The sequence below is a fragment of the Acinonyx jubatus genome, chromosome D4 (assembly GCF_027475565.1).
Source record: "Acinonyx jubatus isolate Ajub_Pintada_27869175 chromosome D4, VMU_Ajub_asm_v1.0, whole genome shotgun sequence".
In the NCBI taxonomy this organism is placed as follows: Eukaryota; Metazoa; Chordata; class Mammalia; order Carnivora; family Felidae; genus Acinonyx; species Acinonyx jubatus.
Window position 1 is genome coordinate 50045937 of NC_069391.1, and position 18958 is coordinate 50064894.

At 38.6% G+C, this 18958-nt stretch overlaps 1 protein-coding gene across 6 annotated transcripts in view; it reads right to left on the minus strand.

The window, feature by feature from the left end:
- ADAMTSL1 (ADAMTS like 1) overlaps nt 1–18958 on the minus strand; it is an 872819-nt gene that overhangs the window by 12348 nt on the left and 841513 nt on the right. For all 6 annotated transcript variants that reach the window (XM_053205052.1, XM_053205051.1, XM_053205050.1 and 3 more), the window contains one exon: nt 16833–17040. In XM_053205052.1, the coding sequence (XP_053061027.1) occupies nt 16833–17040 (208 nt within the window). The remainder of the gene's footprint in view (nt 1–16832; nt 17041–18958) is intronic.

Sequence of the window (18958 nt, forward strand, 5' to 3'; positions counted from 1 at the left end):
CCTTCTTAAGGAACATTCGAAAAAAACATCTCTCTCAGTCTTTGTATGCTGTCTCTGTGCCTAGGAATCAAGCCTGTGATGGAAACTTACGATATGCTCAGGTCTTTTTGGAGCATATGTCTTGCCTGGACCTGCAGGTAGCTTTCTCAATTCCTTTGTACAACTGTCTCCTTTCTAATGGGGGGAGATGTTCTAGGAAATTAACCCAAGTTCTCAGGGCCCTCGATGCTCTATTTTATGTCTTTATCTGTAATCTCTTGCCCTGGGTGTCTGCAGGTCTGTAGTCCCCCTATAGCTTTCACAACTAGTGGCTGCCTTTTTCTCCTCATTTGATACCTGAGTTAAAGAAGACAGAAACCATTCCTTTAGGCAGTTCCCTGACAGGTTAGAACATTGCAGACAGGATTTTCTATGCTCCCTATGGATTGAAGGAGGGAAATGGACTGCTGATGCCTCTACACCAAGACAGTGCCATACTAGGGAATAGACGGGGAAGGGTGAGTGAAAATGCCACAAAATTTCCTACTTTTCTGAAGGTGATTTTACTTTATTTCGGTGTTTGCTTGGTTGTAGGCTCTTCCTCCTATAGGGTTAGTTCAGCCAATTTCTGATTGTTTTTTGATGTTTCCATGGGAGAATGGCTACCTAGTCTGTCATTTTGCTGATGTCCTTTGGCCACAACTGTAAATTACTCACTGCCTTAAGTGCCATTGACACACTGAAACTGCCCTTCACAGACCTGTCAGTCAAGCTCCTGTGGGTACTGGCTAATGTTTTTCTTGTTTGTTCTTTCCGATCCATTTTGATACCCCTTATCCTTTCTTCTTTCTGGAAACTTCTTTGTTACGCTCTGTGAATATACTTTCTTCTTCTATTCATTAGGTTATTCCCCCCCCCCACCTCCTATTTCTGCAGATTAGTGTTCTTGAAAGTTCTATCCTCTGCCTTTCTTCATCTATACTACCTTTTTAAGTCCCAGATCTACATTCAACTGCTTAATAAAATATCTAATTGGATATTTCACAAACATATCACCATGTTCGAAATAGTTTCTTACCTAATTCACTCTCTCTTTTCTGTATTCCTACCTAGTTGTTCAGTCCTTTTATAAACTTAAGTGTCAGCTTCCTCTTCCTCTCTCATCTATGATATTCAAGCACCACTGAAGCCACACGAATCACACTTTCACAGACTCTCTTCTCTATTTACATTGCCTTCATTTCTATCAGCACAACTAGGTTTCTCTTTCTCCAGTCTTATCACTTCCCAATTAAATACTATACTGCTGAATGTATGATCTTTTAAAAATATAACTCTGACTGTGATACTCCTAAGAGAGTTGCCTCCAAACAAGGTGGAATTTATAATAAAATCCAAACTCCTCATACAGCATACAAGACTTCCCATGATCTTGAACCTGTTTTCCAGTGACATTTATATATTTCTAACTCTCACCTAATTTTCATGCAAACATTCTGGGGATGCTTTCAGTTTCATTCCTTCACACGTGCTTTTATGAAACACATTCCCCACACAAGACAGGTGCCTCATAAATGTATGTTGTATTAAAAGAAGAAAGTTGAATTATGAACATGAAGCCATATTGTTAGAGCTGAGAAAGTAGTCTTAGTACTACTTAGACTAAAATCAGCATGGTTTCCATAGACTCAAAGTAGTAGGCACATGAAGGAACAGGTATTTGCATGAAACTATTCCAAAAGGATTTTGTTCTCAGAAACAATTGCCATTTTCATTCAGAGTGGAATGTGGAATCTTGGAGGAGATCCATAGTTTGAAGCACATCCCAACAATATCACCAATAGGCAAATATCAACAGGATTGTGAGATCAAACAGTACACTATAATTTGTAATGCCTCAAGGCTTGCTACTCTTTAAAGGGTAGTCCTTGGACCAATAACATTGGCATCACCTGAAAGCTTTGAGAAATTCAGCATGGATGAATAAGGATGAGTCAACATTGTGAGAAGATAGAAAATATAAGAAAGTACCAAGTAGAAGTCACATACTATTAACTGTGTAAAGAACACAGTAACTACACTGACAAATATACAGGAAGGGTTCAATAACAGATGAAGCAGAAGGACTAGTCACCTCAAAAATAAGGCAGTAAAACTCATCCAATGACAGAAGCAAAAAAAAAAATGAAATTACTATGAAGATAGTTTAAAGAACTTACAGGACAACAGCAATAATATACCAACATTTGCATTATAGGGGACCTAGAAGGGTCAGTGAGAAAAAGGAACAAAAAACTTCTTTTAAGAAATAATGGCTGGAAACCTCCCTAACCTGGGGAAGGAAACAGATCTAGGAAACCCAGAGAACTCCAAAGAAGATGAATCCAAAGAGACCCACAATATGTCAAAGGTTAAAGATAAGGAGGGTATATTAAAATCGGTAAAAAAACAAACCCCAACAATCTGTTACATACAAGGGAACCCTGTTAAGACTATCAGATTTTTTTTTAGCAAAAATGTTGAATATACTGTATCATTGTCTTCTTACCTGCAGCCTGCTGAAAGAAAAAAACTTGCAATTAAGAATACTTTACCTTGCAAAATTACTATTCAGAATCAGAGTTTTTCAGACAGGCAAAGAAGTTCACAATCACTTAACCAGCCTTAGAAGAAATGTTAAAAGAGGATATCCTATGTCTATTATATTTCAGCCAAAAAAGCTCAACATCTTCAGTAGCAAAAGAAATATAAGTAGCAAAAGTGAATATAAACAAAAATTGCTAAAGGGTCAGCTTTAACCTAAATACAAAGGTTACTAATGAGTAAGTAGAAAACATATGAAAGTATAAACTCACTTTTCTGTTTTAAGAGTGTGTGTGAGCAGGGGGAGGGGCAGAGAGAAAGGAGAGAATCCCATGCAGGCTCCATGCTGATAGCAGGGCTCGATCCCACAAACCAAGAGATCATAACCTGAGCCCAAACCAAGTGTTGGACTCTTAACTGACTTAGCCACCCAGGTGCCCCTAAAGTATAAACTCACTGGTAAAGGTAAATATATAGAAAAGGTAATGACTAACACTTATAAACCTAGAATGAAGGGTAAAAGACAAAAGTAGTAAAAACAACTCTAAATGCAATAATTAGTTAAGGGATCACAAGATAAAAAGATGTAAAATGTCACATCAAAAACAAAATGGGGACAGAGTAAAAACGGAGAGCTTTAGAATGGAATCAAATTTGTTGATGTCAATTAAAATAGATTGTTATAGATATAAGTTATTGTAGGTACACCTCAAACTACAAAGCAAAAGCCTATCGTGGATACACAAAAGATAAGGATAAAGGAATCTAAGCTTATCACTAAAGAAAGTCATCAAACCACAAAGGAAGAGAGTAAGGGAAGAAGAAAGGAACAGGAACTACAAAAAAGCAGTAAGTACATAGCTATCAATAATTATATTAAGTGTAAATTAATTATAAATGCTTTAATCAAAAGACTTAGGGTGACTTGATAAAAAAATGAGGCCCATTTCTTCAGATGTAAAGACACACACTTAAAGTGAAGGGATGGAAAAGGTAATCCATATTACTGGATATTAAAATAAGGCATGGGTAGCTACACTTATTTCAGACAAAATAGACCTAAAAAAAAAAAGACTATGTAATGGCAATCTTTGTCTCTTATTAATGAAGAGGTCAATCCAACAAGAAGATAGACCATTTGTAAATACTTATGCATCCAACATAGGAGTACCTAAATATATAAAGCAAATATTGACAGATGTACAGGAAGAAATAGACACCAATGATAGTAGGGGACTTTAATACTCACACTCATGGATAGATCATCCAGACGGAAAATCAATAATGAAACATTGACCTTAAATAACGTGTTATCCCAAATGGACTTAGCAGATATAAATATAGAACATTCCATTCAAAAGCAACTGTATATACATTATTCTGAAGTACACTGAAACATTCTCCAGCATAGATCATATATTAGGCCAAAGTAAGTTTTAATAAGGCTACAATCATATAAAGCACCTTTTCTGACCACAATGGTATGAAACTAGAAAATAGTAATAAGAAAATTCACAGATATGTGAAGATTAAACAACATGCTACTGAACAACCCATGCATCAAAGAAGAAATTAAAAGAGAATAAATATTTTGAGATATTAAACATACCAAAACTTAAAGGATGCAGCAAAATCAGTTCTAAGAGGAAATTTCATAGCAATGCTTGCCAACCTCAAGAAACAAAAATCTCAACCTAACTTACACCTCAAAGAACAAAGAAAGCTCAAAGTTAGTAGGCAGAAGGAAATAACAATGATCAGAACAGAAATAATAGAAAAAGTTAGTGAAACTAAAAGCTGGTTCTTTGAAAAAAATAAAACCGAGTCCTCTGTTTTTTGGTGACTCTAGCTAGAGGTTTGTCAAAGTCAGAAATGAAATAGGAGATTTTTCCAACTGATAACACAAAAATACAAAGGATAATAGACTACTATTATTATTTAAAAAAATTTTTTTTAAAGATAAAGAGCATGAGCAGGGGAGAAGGGTAGAAAGAGAGAGAATCCCAAGCAGGCTCCACTAGATCCGATGACCCTGGGATCATGACCTGAGCCACTGAGGTGCCCCTGCCCCATAAGACTATTATTATAGTACTCCAACAAATTGGACAACCTAGAAGAAAGAAATTTCTAAAAACCAAGACTGATTATTGATAAAAGGGAAAACTGGAACAGACTGATTACTACTAGGGACATTGAGTAATCAAAACCTCCCAACAAACAAAAGTCCAGGACCAAAAAGCTTCACTGGTAAATTCTACCAGACGTTCAAAGAAGAATTAATAACAATCCTTTTGAAACTCCTCCTAAGAGTAGAAGAGAAGGGAATACTTTCAAACTCATTTTATGAGATTAGCATTACCAACACCAGAAAAGGACACAAGAAAAGGAAATTGTAGGCCAACATCTCTGGTGAACATAGATGCCAAAATCCTCAGCAATATATTAGCAAACCAAATTCAAAAATACATTGAAAAGACCATGTGCCACCATCAACTGGGATTTACTCCAAGGGCATAAGTGTGGTTCAACATCTGAAAATCAAAGTGATACAACACATTAACAATGGGAAGGTTAAAATAATAGGATCATCTCAATAGATGCAATGTATCTGAGAAAATTCAACATTCCATTATGATAAAAACTCTGAACAAAGTGGGCAGAGGGGAGAAACACCTGGGTGACAGAGGCTCTTTGTCCTAGGCTTATCCATAAGGAGTTTGGCTTATGTCATCAATTCTTGTGGAGGCTACTCTTCTTGCTTACTCAGAGTCGCAATGTAGCAGTGCCTCTTCCCAGGGGGCTGGCCAGATTTGCAACATGGTGAGGACCTGATATGTATCTTGTTGACAAGGTATTTAGGAGGGACATCTACTCTTGATTTGGAAGATGGTGGAGTAGGAGGATCCTGAGCTTACCTCCTCCCACAGACACATTGAGATAACAACTACACTTAGGCAAATAACTCTGAAAACAACCTGATGACTGCTTCCACAGCTAATCATAGAAGGGCACATCAAAAAGGGTAGGAAAGGTGGTCATCAGGAACCAAACCCCCATTGTGACTAACCACAAATGGGAGGGACATCACAGGCATGGAGAAATGAGGGGGAGCAAACCCCACACTGGACAATCCTGGCCCTGGGGACCAGCACTAGGAAGATGAGTCCTCATAAAGTCTGCCTTTGAAAATCAGCAGGGATTAGCTCCAGGAGGGCAGGAGGGTGATAGGAATCTGAGTCCCCACCTTTAAAGAGCCAGCATGGCATGCTAAATAACAGCCTGACACACAGCACAGAAGCAGCAGTTTGAAAAGCACCTGAAGTATATGTGAAGGAGATTAATTGACTAATCTTAGAATGTATGCTGGAGGGCAGAGATTCGCAGATTTCTCTGGGAACAAAAGTGCTTGTGAGCATTTTTCTTGCCATCTTCTAAAAGGATGTTTGGGGATCCAGCTAACACTCCATTTACCTTGCTGGTACTACATGCCACACCCTAGCATTCTTCTGTACAACCAACCCACCTGCCAAGACAGGCATCTCTCCAAAGTAGCTCCTGCCCCATTGCACCTGGCAGGCAGCCCTGGCAGGGACTGGTGCAACTCAAAAGTGACCTGGGAAGGGGGTGAATAATCCCTTTACACTGGTGTACCATAGTTTATGCACAGAGAGAAAGCCCTGTCCTTTGGTGTGCCTGCAGCTGTAGTAGAGGTTAATTTCAGACAGCTAGGCTAAGTGCCAGCCCCACCCATCAGCATGGCTACAGTGCCTGTAGCTGGGCCTCTGAACAAACTTAACCCTGCACAGTATATACACATTATGCAAAGCAGGTCATTGTAGCTGGCTGGCCTGCAGGCCAGTGTCATCCAGTAGTGTGTCCACAGTAATCACAGCTCAGCCACAACCAGAGGATGCACACAGCTCCCACAAAGGGAATCCTTGGAGTAACTGGTTCTGATTACATTGGGGAATAGTGCTATAGGGAACCATAGTACCTTTTTTACAGAAAACCACTACTCTCAAGACCAGGAGACCTACCTAATACACAGAAATAAACAGAGTTAGACAAAATGAGACAGAGGAACAGTTCCTAAATGAAAGAACAAGACAAAACCACAGACAAAAAGCTAAATGAAACATCATAAGCAATATGTCTGATAAGGAGTTCAAAGTAATGGTGGTATGGGAGCCTAGGTGGCTCAGCTGAGCATCTGACTCGACTTCAGTTCAGGTCATGATCTCACTCACAGTCATGGGATTGAGCCCTGCATCAGGCTGAGCTGAGCATGGAGCTTGCTTGGGATACTCTCTCTCCTTCTGCCCTTGCCCCTCCCCTGCTCATGTTCTGTCTCTCTCAAAAACAAAAAAACACCCCCCCCCCAAAAAAAAAAAACCCAACAACACAAAAGTACTGGTGGTAAAGATACTCACTAGACTTGAGAAAAGAGATTAATTCAGCAAGAATTTCAACAAAGAGACAGAAAATATAATAAAGCCCCACTCACTGAAATGAAGAATACACTAAAGTGAATCATCAGATTAGAAGATGCAGAAGAACTGTTCAGAGATCTGAAAGGGTAATGGAAACAACCAAGCTGAATAGCAAAAATTAAAAAAAAAAAGGTAATAGGTTACAGATCCCAGGAGGGGGTAGACAGAAAACTTCCTAGACATCCAGATCTAGGAAGCAGAGAGATCCCTAAACAAGATGAACCTAAGGAGGTTCACACCAAGACATGCAATAATTAAAATGGCAAAGATTAAAGATAGAGAATCTTATAAGCACCAAGAAAAAAGCAAACTGTTACATACAAGGGAAATCTCATGAGGCTATCAGCTGATTTTTTAGCAGAAATTTTGCAGGCCTAAAGAAAGTGGCATGATATATTCAAAGTGCTGAAAGGAAAAAGTCCACCACAAAGAATACTTGGCAAGGTTATTATTCAGAATTGAAGGAGAGAGAGTTTTTCCAGACAAATTTTAAAAGAGTTCATCACCACTAAACCAGCCTTAGAAGAAATATTAAAGGGAATTTTTTAAGTGGGAAGAAGAGGCCATGCTAGGAAAAAACTTCACTGGTGAAAGTGACCATATAGTAAAGGTAGTAGATTAATTACTTACAAAGCCAGTGAGGGGTTAAAACACAAAAGTAGTAAAAATCAGTTATACCTACTGAAGTTAGTTAAGAGATGCACAAAATAAAAAGATGTAAAATATGACATCATATACATAAAACAGGGAGGGGGAGAAAAAATTTAGTGGTTTTAGGATGTGTTTGAACATATAAGTGTCCGTCAAATTAGATTGCTATACACCTAAGATGTTACATATGGATTCAATGATAACTACAAAATAAAAACCTCTAATGTAAACACAAAAAATAAAGAGAAAGGAATCCAAGCATAATACTGAAGAAAGCCATCAAACTATAGGGAAAGAGAGCAGCAGAAGATGAAAGGAACAAAAAGAACAAAACAAAACAGCAATAAGTATATACCTATCAGTAACTAAATATAAAGGGACTAGATGCTCCAATCAAAAGACATAATGCAATTGAACGGATTTTAAAAAAGGAACAATCTATACGCTGCCTACAAGAGACTCACTTCAGACCAAAAAATATATGGACTGAAAGTGAAGGAATGGAAAAAGATCATCCATGCAAATGGAAACAAAACAAAACCAAACCACAAAAACCTAGGGTAACAGTACTTATATCAGACAAGATAGACTTTAAAACAGAGTGTAGCAAGAGACAAAGAAGGGTATAACATAATGATAAAGGGATCAGTTTGAGAAGAGGATATGACCATGGTAAATATCTACGTACCCAACATAGGAGCACCTCAATGTATAAAGCAAATATTAACAGACATTAAGGGAGAAATTGACAGTAATACAATAACATTAGGGGACTTTAACACCCCACTTACATCAATGGATAGATCATCCAGACTGAAAATCAACAAGGAAACAATGGCTTTGAATTACATTAGACCAGATGGATCTAACAGACATACAGAACATTCCATTCAAAAACAGAATAACATATACTTTTTAAGTGCACATGGAACATTATCTAGGATAGATCATGCTAAGCCACAAAACAAGTCCCAATAAATTTTATAAGACTGAAATCAAATCATGCATCTTTTCCAGCCACAATGGTATGAAACTAGAAACCAATTACAATAAAAAAATGGAAAAAACACAAATACAAGAAAGCTAACCAATATGTTACTAAACACTAAATAGGTCAATGAATATAAAGAGGAAAATCAAACAATACACAAAGGTGAACGGAAATGGAAACTGTCCAAAATCTTTAAAACACAGTAAATGCAGTTCTAAGAGGGAAGTTGATAGCAATGTAGGCCTGTTATAAGAAATAAGAAAAGTCTTAATCTAACCTTATACCTAAAGAAACAGGGCTTTGTTATTTTTCTAAAGCTAGTACAAGTATAGCTATAATAACGATTAAAATAGAAATAAGTGGAGACTAAAAAAAAAAAATAGAAAAGATCAAGAAAACCAAGAGCTGGTTTTTTTGAAAAGATAAAATTGATAAATCTCTACTTAGACTCATTAATAAAAGGATTCAAAATTAGAAACAAAAAAGAAATAACCAATATCACAGAAATATAAAGAATTATAAAGAGAATAATATGAAAAATTAGATGCCAACAAATTGGATAACTAGAAGAAATGGGTAAATTCCCCAAAACATAGTTTTCCAAAACTTAATCAGGAAGAAATAGAAAATTTGAACAGACCAATTACTAGTAATGAAATTGAATTTGGTAATCAAAAACTCCCAACAGAAAAAAGTCCAGGACCAGAGGTCTTCACAGGCAAATTCTACCAAACTTTTTAAGAAGAGTTAATACCTGGTCTTCTCAAACTACTCCAAAAAATAGAAGAGGAAGGAAAGTTTTCATATTCCATTAGGCCAGCATTACTCTGATACTGAAACCAGACAAAAGACATTACAAAAAAAGACAACTATAGGCCAACATTCCTGGGGATCATAGATGCAAAAATCCTCAAAAATATTAGCAAACCAAATTTAAAACTATATTAAAAAGGATCACTCACTACAATCAAGTGGGATTCATTCCAGAGATGCAAAGGGAGTTCAGTATTTCCAAGCACCAATATGATATATCACATTAAAAAGAGGAAGAATAAAAACCATACAATAATCTCAATAGATGCAGGAAAAACATTTTGCAAAATACAACATCCATTCATGATAAAAATGCTGAACAAAGTGGGTTTACAGGGAATACTTTAACATAATAAAGACAATATAAGAAAAACCCACGCTTAATATCATACTCCATGGTAAAAAACTGAAAGGTTTCCCTCTAAGATCAAAAACAAGTCAGAGATGTCCAATCCTACCACTTTTATTCAACCTAGTACTGGAAATCCTAGCTGCAGCAGAAAATAAAAAGAAATAATAGGAATAAAAATTGGTGAAGAAATACAACTGTCACTATTCACAGATGACATATAGTACTATACATAGAAAACCCTAAAGACTCCACCAAAAAACTCTTAGAATAAATAAATTCATTAAAGTTGCAGGATACAAAATTAATACACAGAAATTGGTTGCATTTCTATACACTGATAACAAAGTAGCAGAAAGAAATATTAAGAAAACAATTTCATCAAAAAATATGTAAGAATAAATTTAACCAAGGAAGTGAAAGACCTCTACTCTGAAACTGACATTGAAGAAAGAAATTGAAGATGACATGAACAAATGGAAAGGTATACCATGCTCATACATTTAAAGAATATTGTTAAAATATTCATACCACCCAAAGCAATCTACAGATTAAATATAATCCCTACCCAAATATCAATAGTATTTTTCACAGAACTAGAATATTCCTAAAATTTGTATGGAACCACAAAAGACCTTGAATATACAAAGCAATCTTGAGAGATAAGAGCAAAGCTGGAGGTATCACAATCCCTCATTTCAAGATATGCTACAAAGCCGTAACAATCAAAAACCAGTATAGTACTGGCACAAAAATAGACATGAGGTTAATGGAACAGGATAGAGAGGATAGGAATAAACCCACACTTACGAGGTCAATTTACAACAAGGAATGCAAGCATGTACGACGGGGGAAAATATGGTCTTTTCAATAAATGGTGCTGGAAAAAGTGGACTGCTACTTGCAAAAGCATGAAACTGGGCCACTTTTTATACCATACACAAAAATAACCTCAAAATGGCTTAAAGACATAAATTTGAGACCTGAAACTGTAAAACTCCTTAAAGAAAATGTAGGCAGTAATCTCTTGGGCATCAGCCTTAGGAATATATTTATGAATACGTATCCTTAGTCAAGGGAAAGGAAAGCAAAAATAAACTATTGAGATTATACCAAACTAAAAAGCTTTTGCATAGCTAAGAAAGCCATCAACAAAACAAAAAGGCAACCTAGTGAATGGGAGAAGTTATTTGTAAATAACATATCCAATAAGGGTTTAATATCCAACATATATAAAGAACTTATGCAATTCAACACATACACACAAAATCCAATGAAAAAATGGGCAGAGAACCTGAATAGACATTTTTCCAAAGAATAAATACAGATGCCCCAAAGACACACAAAAAGATGCTCAACATCATTAATCAGGTAAATGCAAATCAAATCAAAACAATGAGATATCACCTCACACCTGCCAGAATAGCTAGTATGAAAAAGACAAGAAATAACAAGTTTTGGCAAAGAAGTGGAGAAAGGGAGCCCTTGTGCACTGCTGCTGAGAATGTAAACTGGTGTAACTATTGCAGAAAACAGTATAGGAGAACATCAAAAAATTAAAAACAAATGCCACGTAATCCAGTAATTCCACTATTGGGTATTTACCCGAAGAACATGAAAACTCTAATTCAAAAAGAAGTATGCACCTCTATATTTGTTGTAGAATTATTTACAGTAGCTAAGATATGGAATCAACCCAAGTGTCCACTGATAGATGAATGACAGATAGATAGACAGACACACAGACAGACAGATAATGGGTTATTACTCAGCCATAAAAAAACAGTGAAATCTTGCCATTTGCAACAACATGGACAGACATAGAAGATATTATGCTAGGTGAAATAAGTGAGGTAGAGAAAGATAGATGCTATTTGATTCCACTTACATGTGGAATCTAGAAAACAAATACAGAGACACTTAAATACAAACTGTTGGTTGCCAGAGGGGAGGTGAGTGAGGTGATGGGTGACATAGGTGAAGGGCATTAAGAAGTACAAACTTTCGGTTATAAAATACATAAATCATAGAGATGAAAAGTACCTCACAAAGGAATATAGTCAGCAATATTGTAATAATGTATGGTGACAGCTGGTGACTGCATTTATTGTGCTGAGCACTGAGTAATGTATAGAATTGTGGGATCACTATGTTCTACACCTGAAGCTAAATGACATTGCATGTCATCTATACTTAAGTAATAAAAAATAAAATAGAAAAAAAGTGGGTACAGAGGGAATGTATCTCAGCATAATAAAGGCCCTATATGACAAGCCCATAGGAAACATCATTCCCAATGGTGAAAAGCTGAAAGCCTTTCCTCCAAGATCAGAAACAAGACAAAAATGCCCACTTTTGCCACTTTTATTCAATGTAGTATAGGAAGTCCTAGTCATTGCAATTAGCCAAGAGAAAGAAATAAAAGGCATCCAAGTTGGAAAGAAGTAAAACTGTTAATATTTGAAGATGACATTTTATATAGAAAATCCTAAAGAGCATCAAAAACCTGTTAGAATAATAAACCAATTCAGTAAAGTTGTAGGATATAAAATCAGTACAAAAGGTCTGTTGTATTTCTAGACTAATAATAAACTGTCTGAGAAATTAAAATCATCCCATTTACAATTGCATCAAAAAGAAAATATCTAGGAATAAATTTACCCAAGGTGTTAAAGACCTGTAAACTGAAAAACTGTAAGACATTAATGAAAGAAATTGAAAAAGACACAAGTAGAAAGATATTCTGTGTTTGTGGATTGGATGAATCAATATAGTTAAAATGTTCATACTACTCAAAGCCATCTACAGATTAAATGCAATCCTTGTCAAAATTCCAATGGCATTTTCACAGAAAAAAAACAGTCTTAAAATTTGTGTGTAACCACAAAAGACCCCAAATAGCCAAAGCAATCTTGAGAGAACACAAGCTGGAGGCATAATGCTCCCTATTTTCAAACTACTATAAAGCTATAGTAATCAAAACAATATAGTTTGGCATAAAACCAGACACGTAGGTCAGTGGAACAGAACAGAGAGCTCAGAATTAGATCCATGCATATATGCTCAATTAATTTATGTCAAAGGAACCAAGAATATACAATGGAGAAAGGATAGTCTCTTCAATAAATGGTGCTGAGAAAACTGGATAGCCAAGTGGAGAACAGTGAAATTGGACTACTCTTGCACCATACACAGAATTTCACTACAAGTGGATTAAAGACTTGTACCTAAGTCCTGAAATTATAAAACTCCTAGGAGAAAACATAGGCAATAAGCTCTTTAACATCATTCTTGGGAAAAAAATAAATAATAAATAAACGTTTTAAAAGTTTATTTTGGGAAAGAGCCAGCAAGCAAGTGGGTAGGGGCAGAGAGAGGGAGAGACAGAGACTCCCAGGCAGGTTGTGTACTGTCAGCGCAGAGCCTGATGCGGGGCTCAAACTCCCAAACCATGAGATCATGACCTGAGCTGAAGTCAGAGGCTTAACTGACTAAGCCTCCCAGGAGCCCCAGGAATTATATTTTGAATCTGACATGAAAAGCAAAGGCAACATAAGCAGAAGTAAATAAGTGGGACTACATTAGCAAAGAAAACCATTAAGAAAATAAAAAGGCAACCTACTGAGTGGGAGAATATATCATTTATCTGATAAGGGGTTAGTATCCAAAATACATAAAGCACTTTTACAACTCAATAGCAGAAAATCAAACAATCCAATTTAAAAAAGGCAGAGGATCTGAATAGACGTTTTCCACAAGAAGACATACAGATGGCCAACAGGAACATGAAAATGTGCTCAAGATCACCAGGCATCAGTGAATTGCAAATCAAAACCACGATGAGATATGACCTCACACCTGTTAGAATAGCTAATATCAAAAAGGCAAGAAATAACAAGGGTTGGTGAGGATGTGGAGAAAAAGGAACCACTGTGCATTGCTGGTGAGAATGTAAATTGGTACAGCTACCATGAACACCAGTATGTAGGTTCCTCAAAAATTAAAAAGAGAAATACCATGTCAACCAGCAATTCTATGTCTAGGTATTTATTAAAAAATGAAAACACTAACTTGGAAGGGTACATGCACCCCCATGCTCATTGAAGCATTATTTATAATAGCCAAGATACGGAAACAACGTAAGTGTCCATCAGTGGATCAATGGATAAAGAAAATATGGTGTACACACACACACACACACACACACACACACACACACACACACACACAGAGAGAGAGAGAGAGAGAGAGAGAGAGAGAGAGAGAGAGGAATATTATTTATCCAAAAAAAGAATGACATCTTGCCATTAGTGATGACATGTAAAGGCCTTGAGGGCATAAGTCAATTAAGGCAGACAGACAAAGACAAATATTGTGTGGTTTCATATGTGGAATCTAAACAACAAAACCTCCCCCAGCCATAAGACGTACAGAAAATAGACTGTTGATTGCCAGAGGTGGGGGGGGATAGGTGAAGTATGTGAAGGCTGTCAAAAGGTACAGACTTCCAGTTATAAATATGGCATGCAGATGTAAGGTACAGCATAGTGACTATAGTTAATGCTACTGTATTGCATATTTGAAAGTTGCTAAGAGTTGATCTTAAAGTCTCCATCACAAGAATTTTTTTTTCTAATTAGGTGTGGTGATAGTTGTTAATTAGACTTATTGTGGGGATTATTTTGCAATGTGTACAAATATCAAATCATATGTTGTACACCTGAAAATATAATGACATGCATCAATTATACCTCAGTAAAAAAATTCTTTATCTAAAGCTCTACTTCCAGACCTGTCATATCAGAATTTGCATTTTTAACAAGATCCACATTAAGAATAAATCCAGGTTAAAGATTTAATGATTCACATTAAAGCTTGAGATCTACTTGCCTACAAGGTTTTAGAAGAAGGGGATGAGAGTGTTTGAGGGAAAGGAAGGGGGAAGGACCTTTTTTTCCTCTCTTTTAGAAAAAGTAATCACTGAGAATGATCAACGTGCACAATGTATGTCCTCTTCAGTGACCTCAGTGATACAATGCAAAACATCTCCCCCGTGTGTAGCCAGATCTGTTCCCAATTGTAATTTCACAAACTGCCAGTGAGCCTGGAGGGCCTAGAAGCAGTAAGCCTTGGGCTGAATGAAAGCTAGCAGAAGTGGGCTTTTCCAGGTAAGAGAAAGATGATATCCCCCAGGCATCAGAGCAAAAGGGAGCTCATGCCTCTTTAATTACGAAGCACATACATTAGGTCACTAGAAATAAGGGAGGGCTGGTAAAGGTGCCAAAAAGGAGACTCAGGCCGAGTGTGTTGATTGGCCAGTGCTGAGATTATCCCAGGACTCACCTGGGACAGGAATGGCTTATGCAAGTGCATGGCCAGATTTCCTCCAAATAACATTTGATCTTCGTTAGAGATGGCTACAGCATATATTAACTTCATGGGAAATTCCAAGTGATTGTTTTCCAAAGAACACACCTCGGGGTGGGGATGGAGGAACATCAAGGCGGTAATGTGCAGAGAGCCAGTTCCAACAAGTTTCAAGTTGCTAGCTGTCCAAGATGTTCAGGTACATTAGTTCACACAGTTACACAAAGAATTAAGAGCCTTGTGGTGGTTTTGGGGTGTTCTAGCACGCCATGCTTAATGGCATGTTTCAGATACCAACCAGTCACAAACTATGCCTGACCAATCAGAGTGGTTATCCTGTCAATAGTGTCAGCCTCTGACAAACAATACTTGTTACCACATAGTTAGTGGGGTGGGTACTAGCTGATTATCAGCCTAGGCAGGCAGCTTTTAGATGCTAAGTAAGTCCTCAGGAGGTTTTGAACACACACTTTGAAAGAAACAGAACATATGCAATTGTGTTATTTCCCCCAAGCACCACACTCCATTGTTTTGGTCCCCGCCCAGTGCCAACAACATTCTAAAACAGAGAAGGGGTCAGAGGAGTAGGAAAACTACTTTGGCTAAATAGAGACCCTATGCATCTGCACTGGGGAAAGCCTAGGCCTCTAATTATAGTGGGAATTTCTGACTAATGCTCAGTCCTACCTGATTCAGAAATGATGCGAGAACAATGGCCAAATGACTATCAGTGCCTCCAAGGTGGCTTCCATCATGGCATAGTGTCTGTCATTGCTCAGGTTTGTTCTTCCCCACCGAGAATCTTCAGTTTGTGTTAATTTTTAAAGTCATAACTAAACATAAAATTTCCTCTCCAAATGGAGAGAGTCCTGTGGTTCCTTCCTATATCTAGAAGAGGCCCCATCCCTCCTGGGGTCCAATGAGCCTGCATTGTTGCAGTGTGTTAAGCTAACCTAGGACTTCCTTGGCTGTCCTCTGGCTGAGAATTGAGAAGGGAGTTGGTGGTTCCAAAGCGATCCAGCCTAGGCTTCAACTCTTCTTGGCTTGGAATAGGGGTTCTCTACTATGGCTGCACCCCAGAATCTCCTGCATAGTTTCTAAAACTTGCCCATGCTCAGATCCTGCCTCTGAACAACTGACTTAGAATCTCGGGGAGGTGCAGCCTGGACATTGGTCTTTTAAAGAAGTTTCTCAAGTGATTCTGTGTATCCCAGTTGAGAACCCCTGGCCCAGAATAAGACTGCAGTCCCCACATGGATCTCATCAGAGTTTTAAATCATCAGCCTCAGCACAGATAGTGAGGAGAGGTGGCCTTACAGAAAATGAGTCTGAAGAAAGGGGTGCTGAGGGTTCGCTGATGGCCTGAGAAAGGGAAGACCTCAGGGGGGGAGGGAAATCAATAGGAAAACTGTAATGGCTGTGGGAGGTGTGTCTGACAAGAATGAGCAGAAACTCTAAGCTTTAGGATGGATACTGGGCAGGTGAGTTGATTGACAGATGGGATGTGAAAGGTCTGACATCACAGAGAATGTGACAGTGGTTGCATTTTACTTCCTACTTTGGCAGCGTCCATGCTTTTAGATTTATCTGTCAAATAAAATCCTCTCACCTGGCCCCAGCTGGAGAAGGCCCACTCCACGCAGAGCTGTTGGTTACAGGCCTGGGTGTCTACTGGCCGTTTGGCAAGCTGGGTACACATGTCATTGGACACAGGAGTGGAGATTCCAGAGGCTTTCAGCTTCTGGCAGGTCACCCGGCGGGTCTGGACACCTCCCCCACAGCTCCGCGTACAGGCAGACCAGGAGGTCACCATCCACCTGGGGAGAGGGAGAAGAATCAGGGCAGCTGCTGAGGGTCAGGACTTGGACAGAGGAATGATGCCATATGTTCTCAGAAAAAGAGCCTGTACATCCCTCTGTTCTTATCACACAGCTACTAGTACTTTTCCAAGGTATACATGGAAGACTGAAAATGGTCCCCCAAAAGAATTTACATCAAATTCCTGTAAATGTTACCATATTTGGACAAAGGGTCTTTAAAGGTATAATTAAGGACTTTGAGATGAGATTATCCTACATTTACTGTCATCACAAATGTCCTTATAAGAGAAAGACAGAAATTAGAGAAGAGGAGGAGACCGTGTGACCACAGAGGCAGAGGCCGGAGTGATGTGGCCACAAGTCACAGGATGCCCGGAGCCACCAGAAGTTGCAAGGCTCGAGGAAGCTGCAAGGAGTGCACCTCTGCTGACATCTTGATTTTGGACTTCTGGCCTTCAAAAGTATGAGAGAATAAATGTCTTTTCCTTTAAGCCACCGTGTTTGTGTTAATTTGTAATGGTAGCCGCAGGAAACAAATAATCTTTGGAAATTGACTACAAAGCATCTTGAAAGAGTAGTCTGAAGATCAGTGGTCTCAGCCTGACCCTGGTCCCAAAAGCCGTGAGCCTGCAGGTAGAACTCTCTGAGCAGACAGTCCTTTAGGTAGTTACACTGCACTGGAGTTCTGGTACTTCCTAAAGCCATCCAAGTATGTGACAGAAGAGGGCCAGTTTCCTAGGGAAGTCAGACCCAAACTGTGCCACTTCCTGACCCAGGCAGTAATCTGGCTCTCACTGAAGTCGACACTTTATCTGCTGGTACTCACTGTATTTTCTCCCTTGCCTTAACCCACATGCCACTGGATTTTGTTTAATCCCTGAGAAACATGCAAAATTTATTCTAGCTTTCTGGAGCAGTCTCCCACCTCTCCCCTCCGTGGGTCACAGTCTATAGGTCTTACACCTCTTCGAGGGCTGCACGTGGCAAATGTAGTTCCTCTCAGAATGTTCTCTTCCAACTACAATTGGGATCCTTAGAGGTGAGATTGACTGAGACTGTGCAAATGGCCTTTCTCATCAAGCCAAGCTGTAATCCAGTAAACACTCTGAAATCCTCCGTCCATATATAAACCTGTAGGGGCTCTCTGTGCATGTTTGCACTGTTAGTTCTCAAAGAGAAGGGGAAGGGGGCACAGTTTGGGGGAGAAAAGACTTGGAGCTTTCCAGCCATTTTATTCAATCTAGGGAATAACCAATCAAATACCCACCCACCCACCCACCCACCAAAACATTCTTTGGTTTTATTGCCCGAGAAAAAGTTTATCTAAATGAAATGGCTTACTAGCTACCTGGGTCAAAGCAGGACCTCTCAGCCCTATTCAAAGACAACCACGGCGATACTTGTTTGTGTTCACAGAAGGCTACTGAAGTGCCTGAGAGGCCTGGCAGGGAAACTAGTCAAAGGTAAGCCTGTGGCCACTTCCTACTCCAGTGGCGCCACATCTGGCTCTCAGGAGAGGCAAGTAGCAGAGACAGGGAGCACATTCCTCTTGAATCTGGATCTGTGACTTATTTAGTTTGGTGGAACTTCCCTGCTCCATTTGCCCTGGAGAGAGATGACTGAATGCAGATTTCCAACCCACAGGAGCAGAGCCACTTAGGAAGCAGGCACGAGGTGTTTTAAAGCTCCTGGGGGCACTGAAACCCAAGCAGACATGGCCATTATTTCATTTGCAGAAGTAAATGAGGCTGATTGATTCTGACCATCACCACAGCAAATCAAAAAGTCCTTGGCACGTCCAAGACGTCGTCTTCATTTCAAATAGCTTGGCGAGGGCAGTCTTCCAGCCTCTTACATCCCCGGTGAATGTCAGGCCTGCATTTCAATCAACTTTTATTTCCAAATATACATTTCA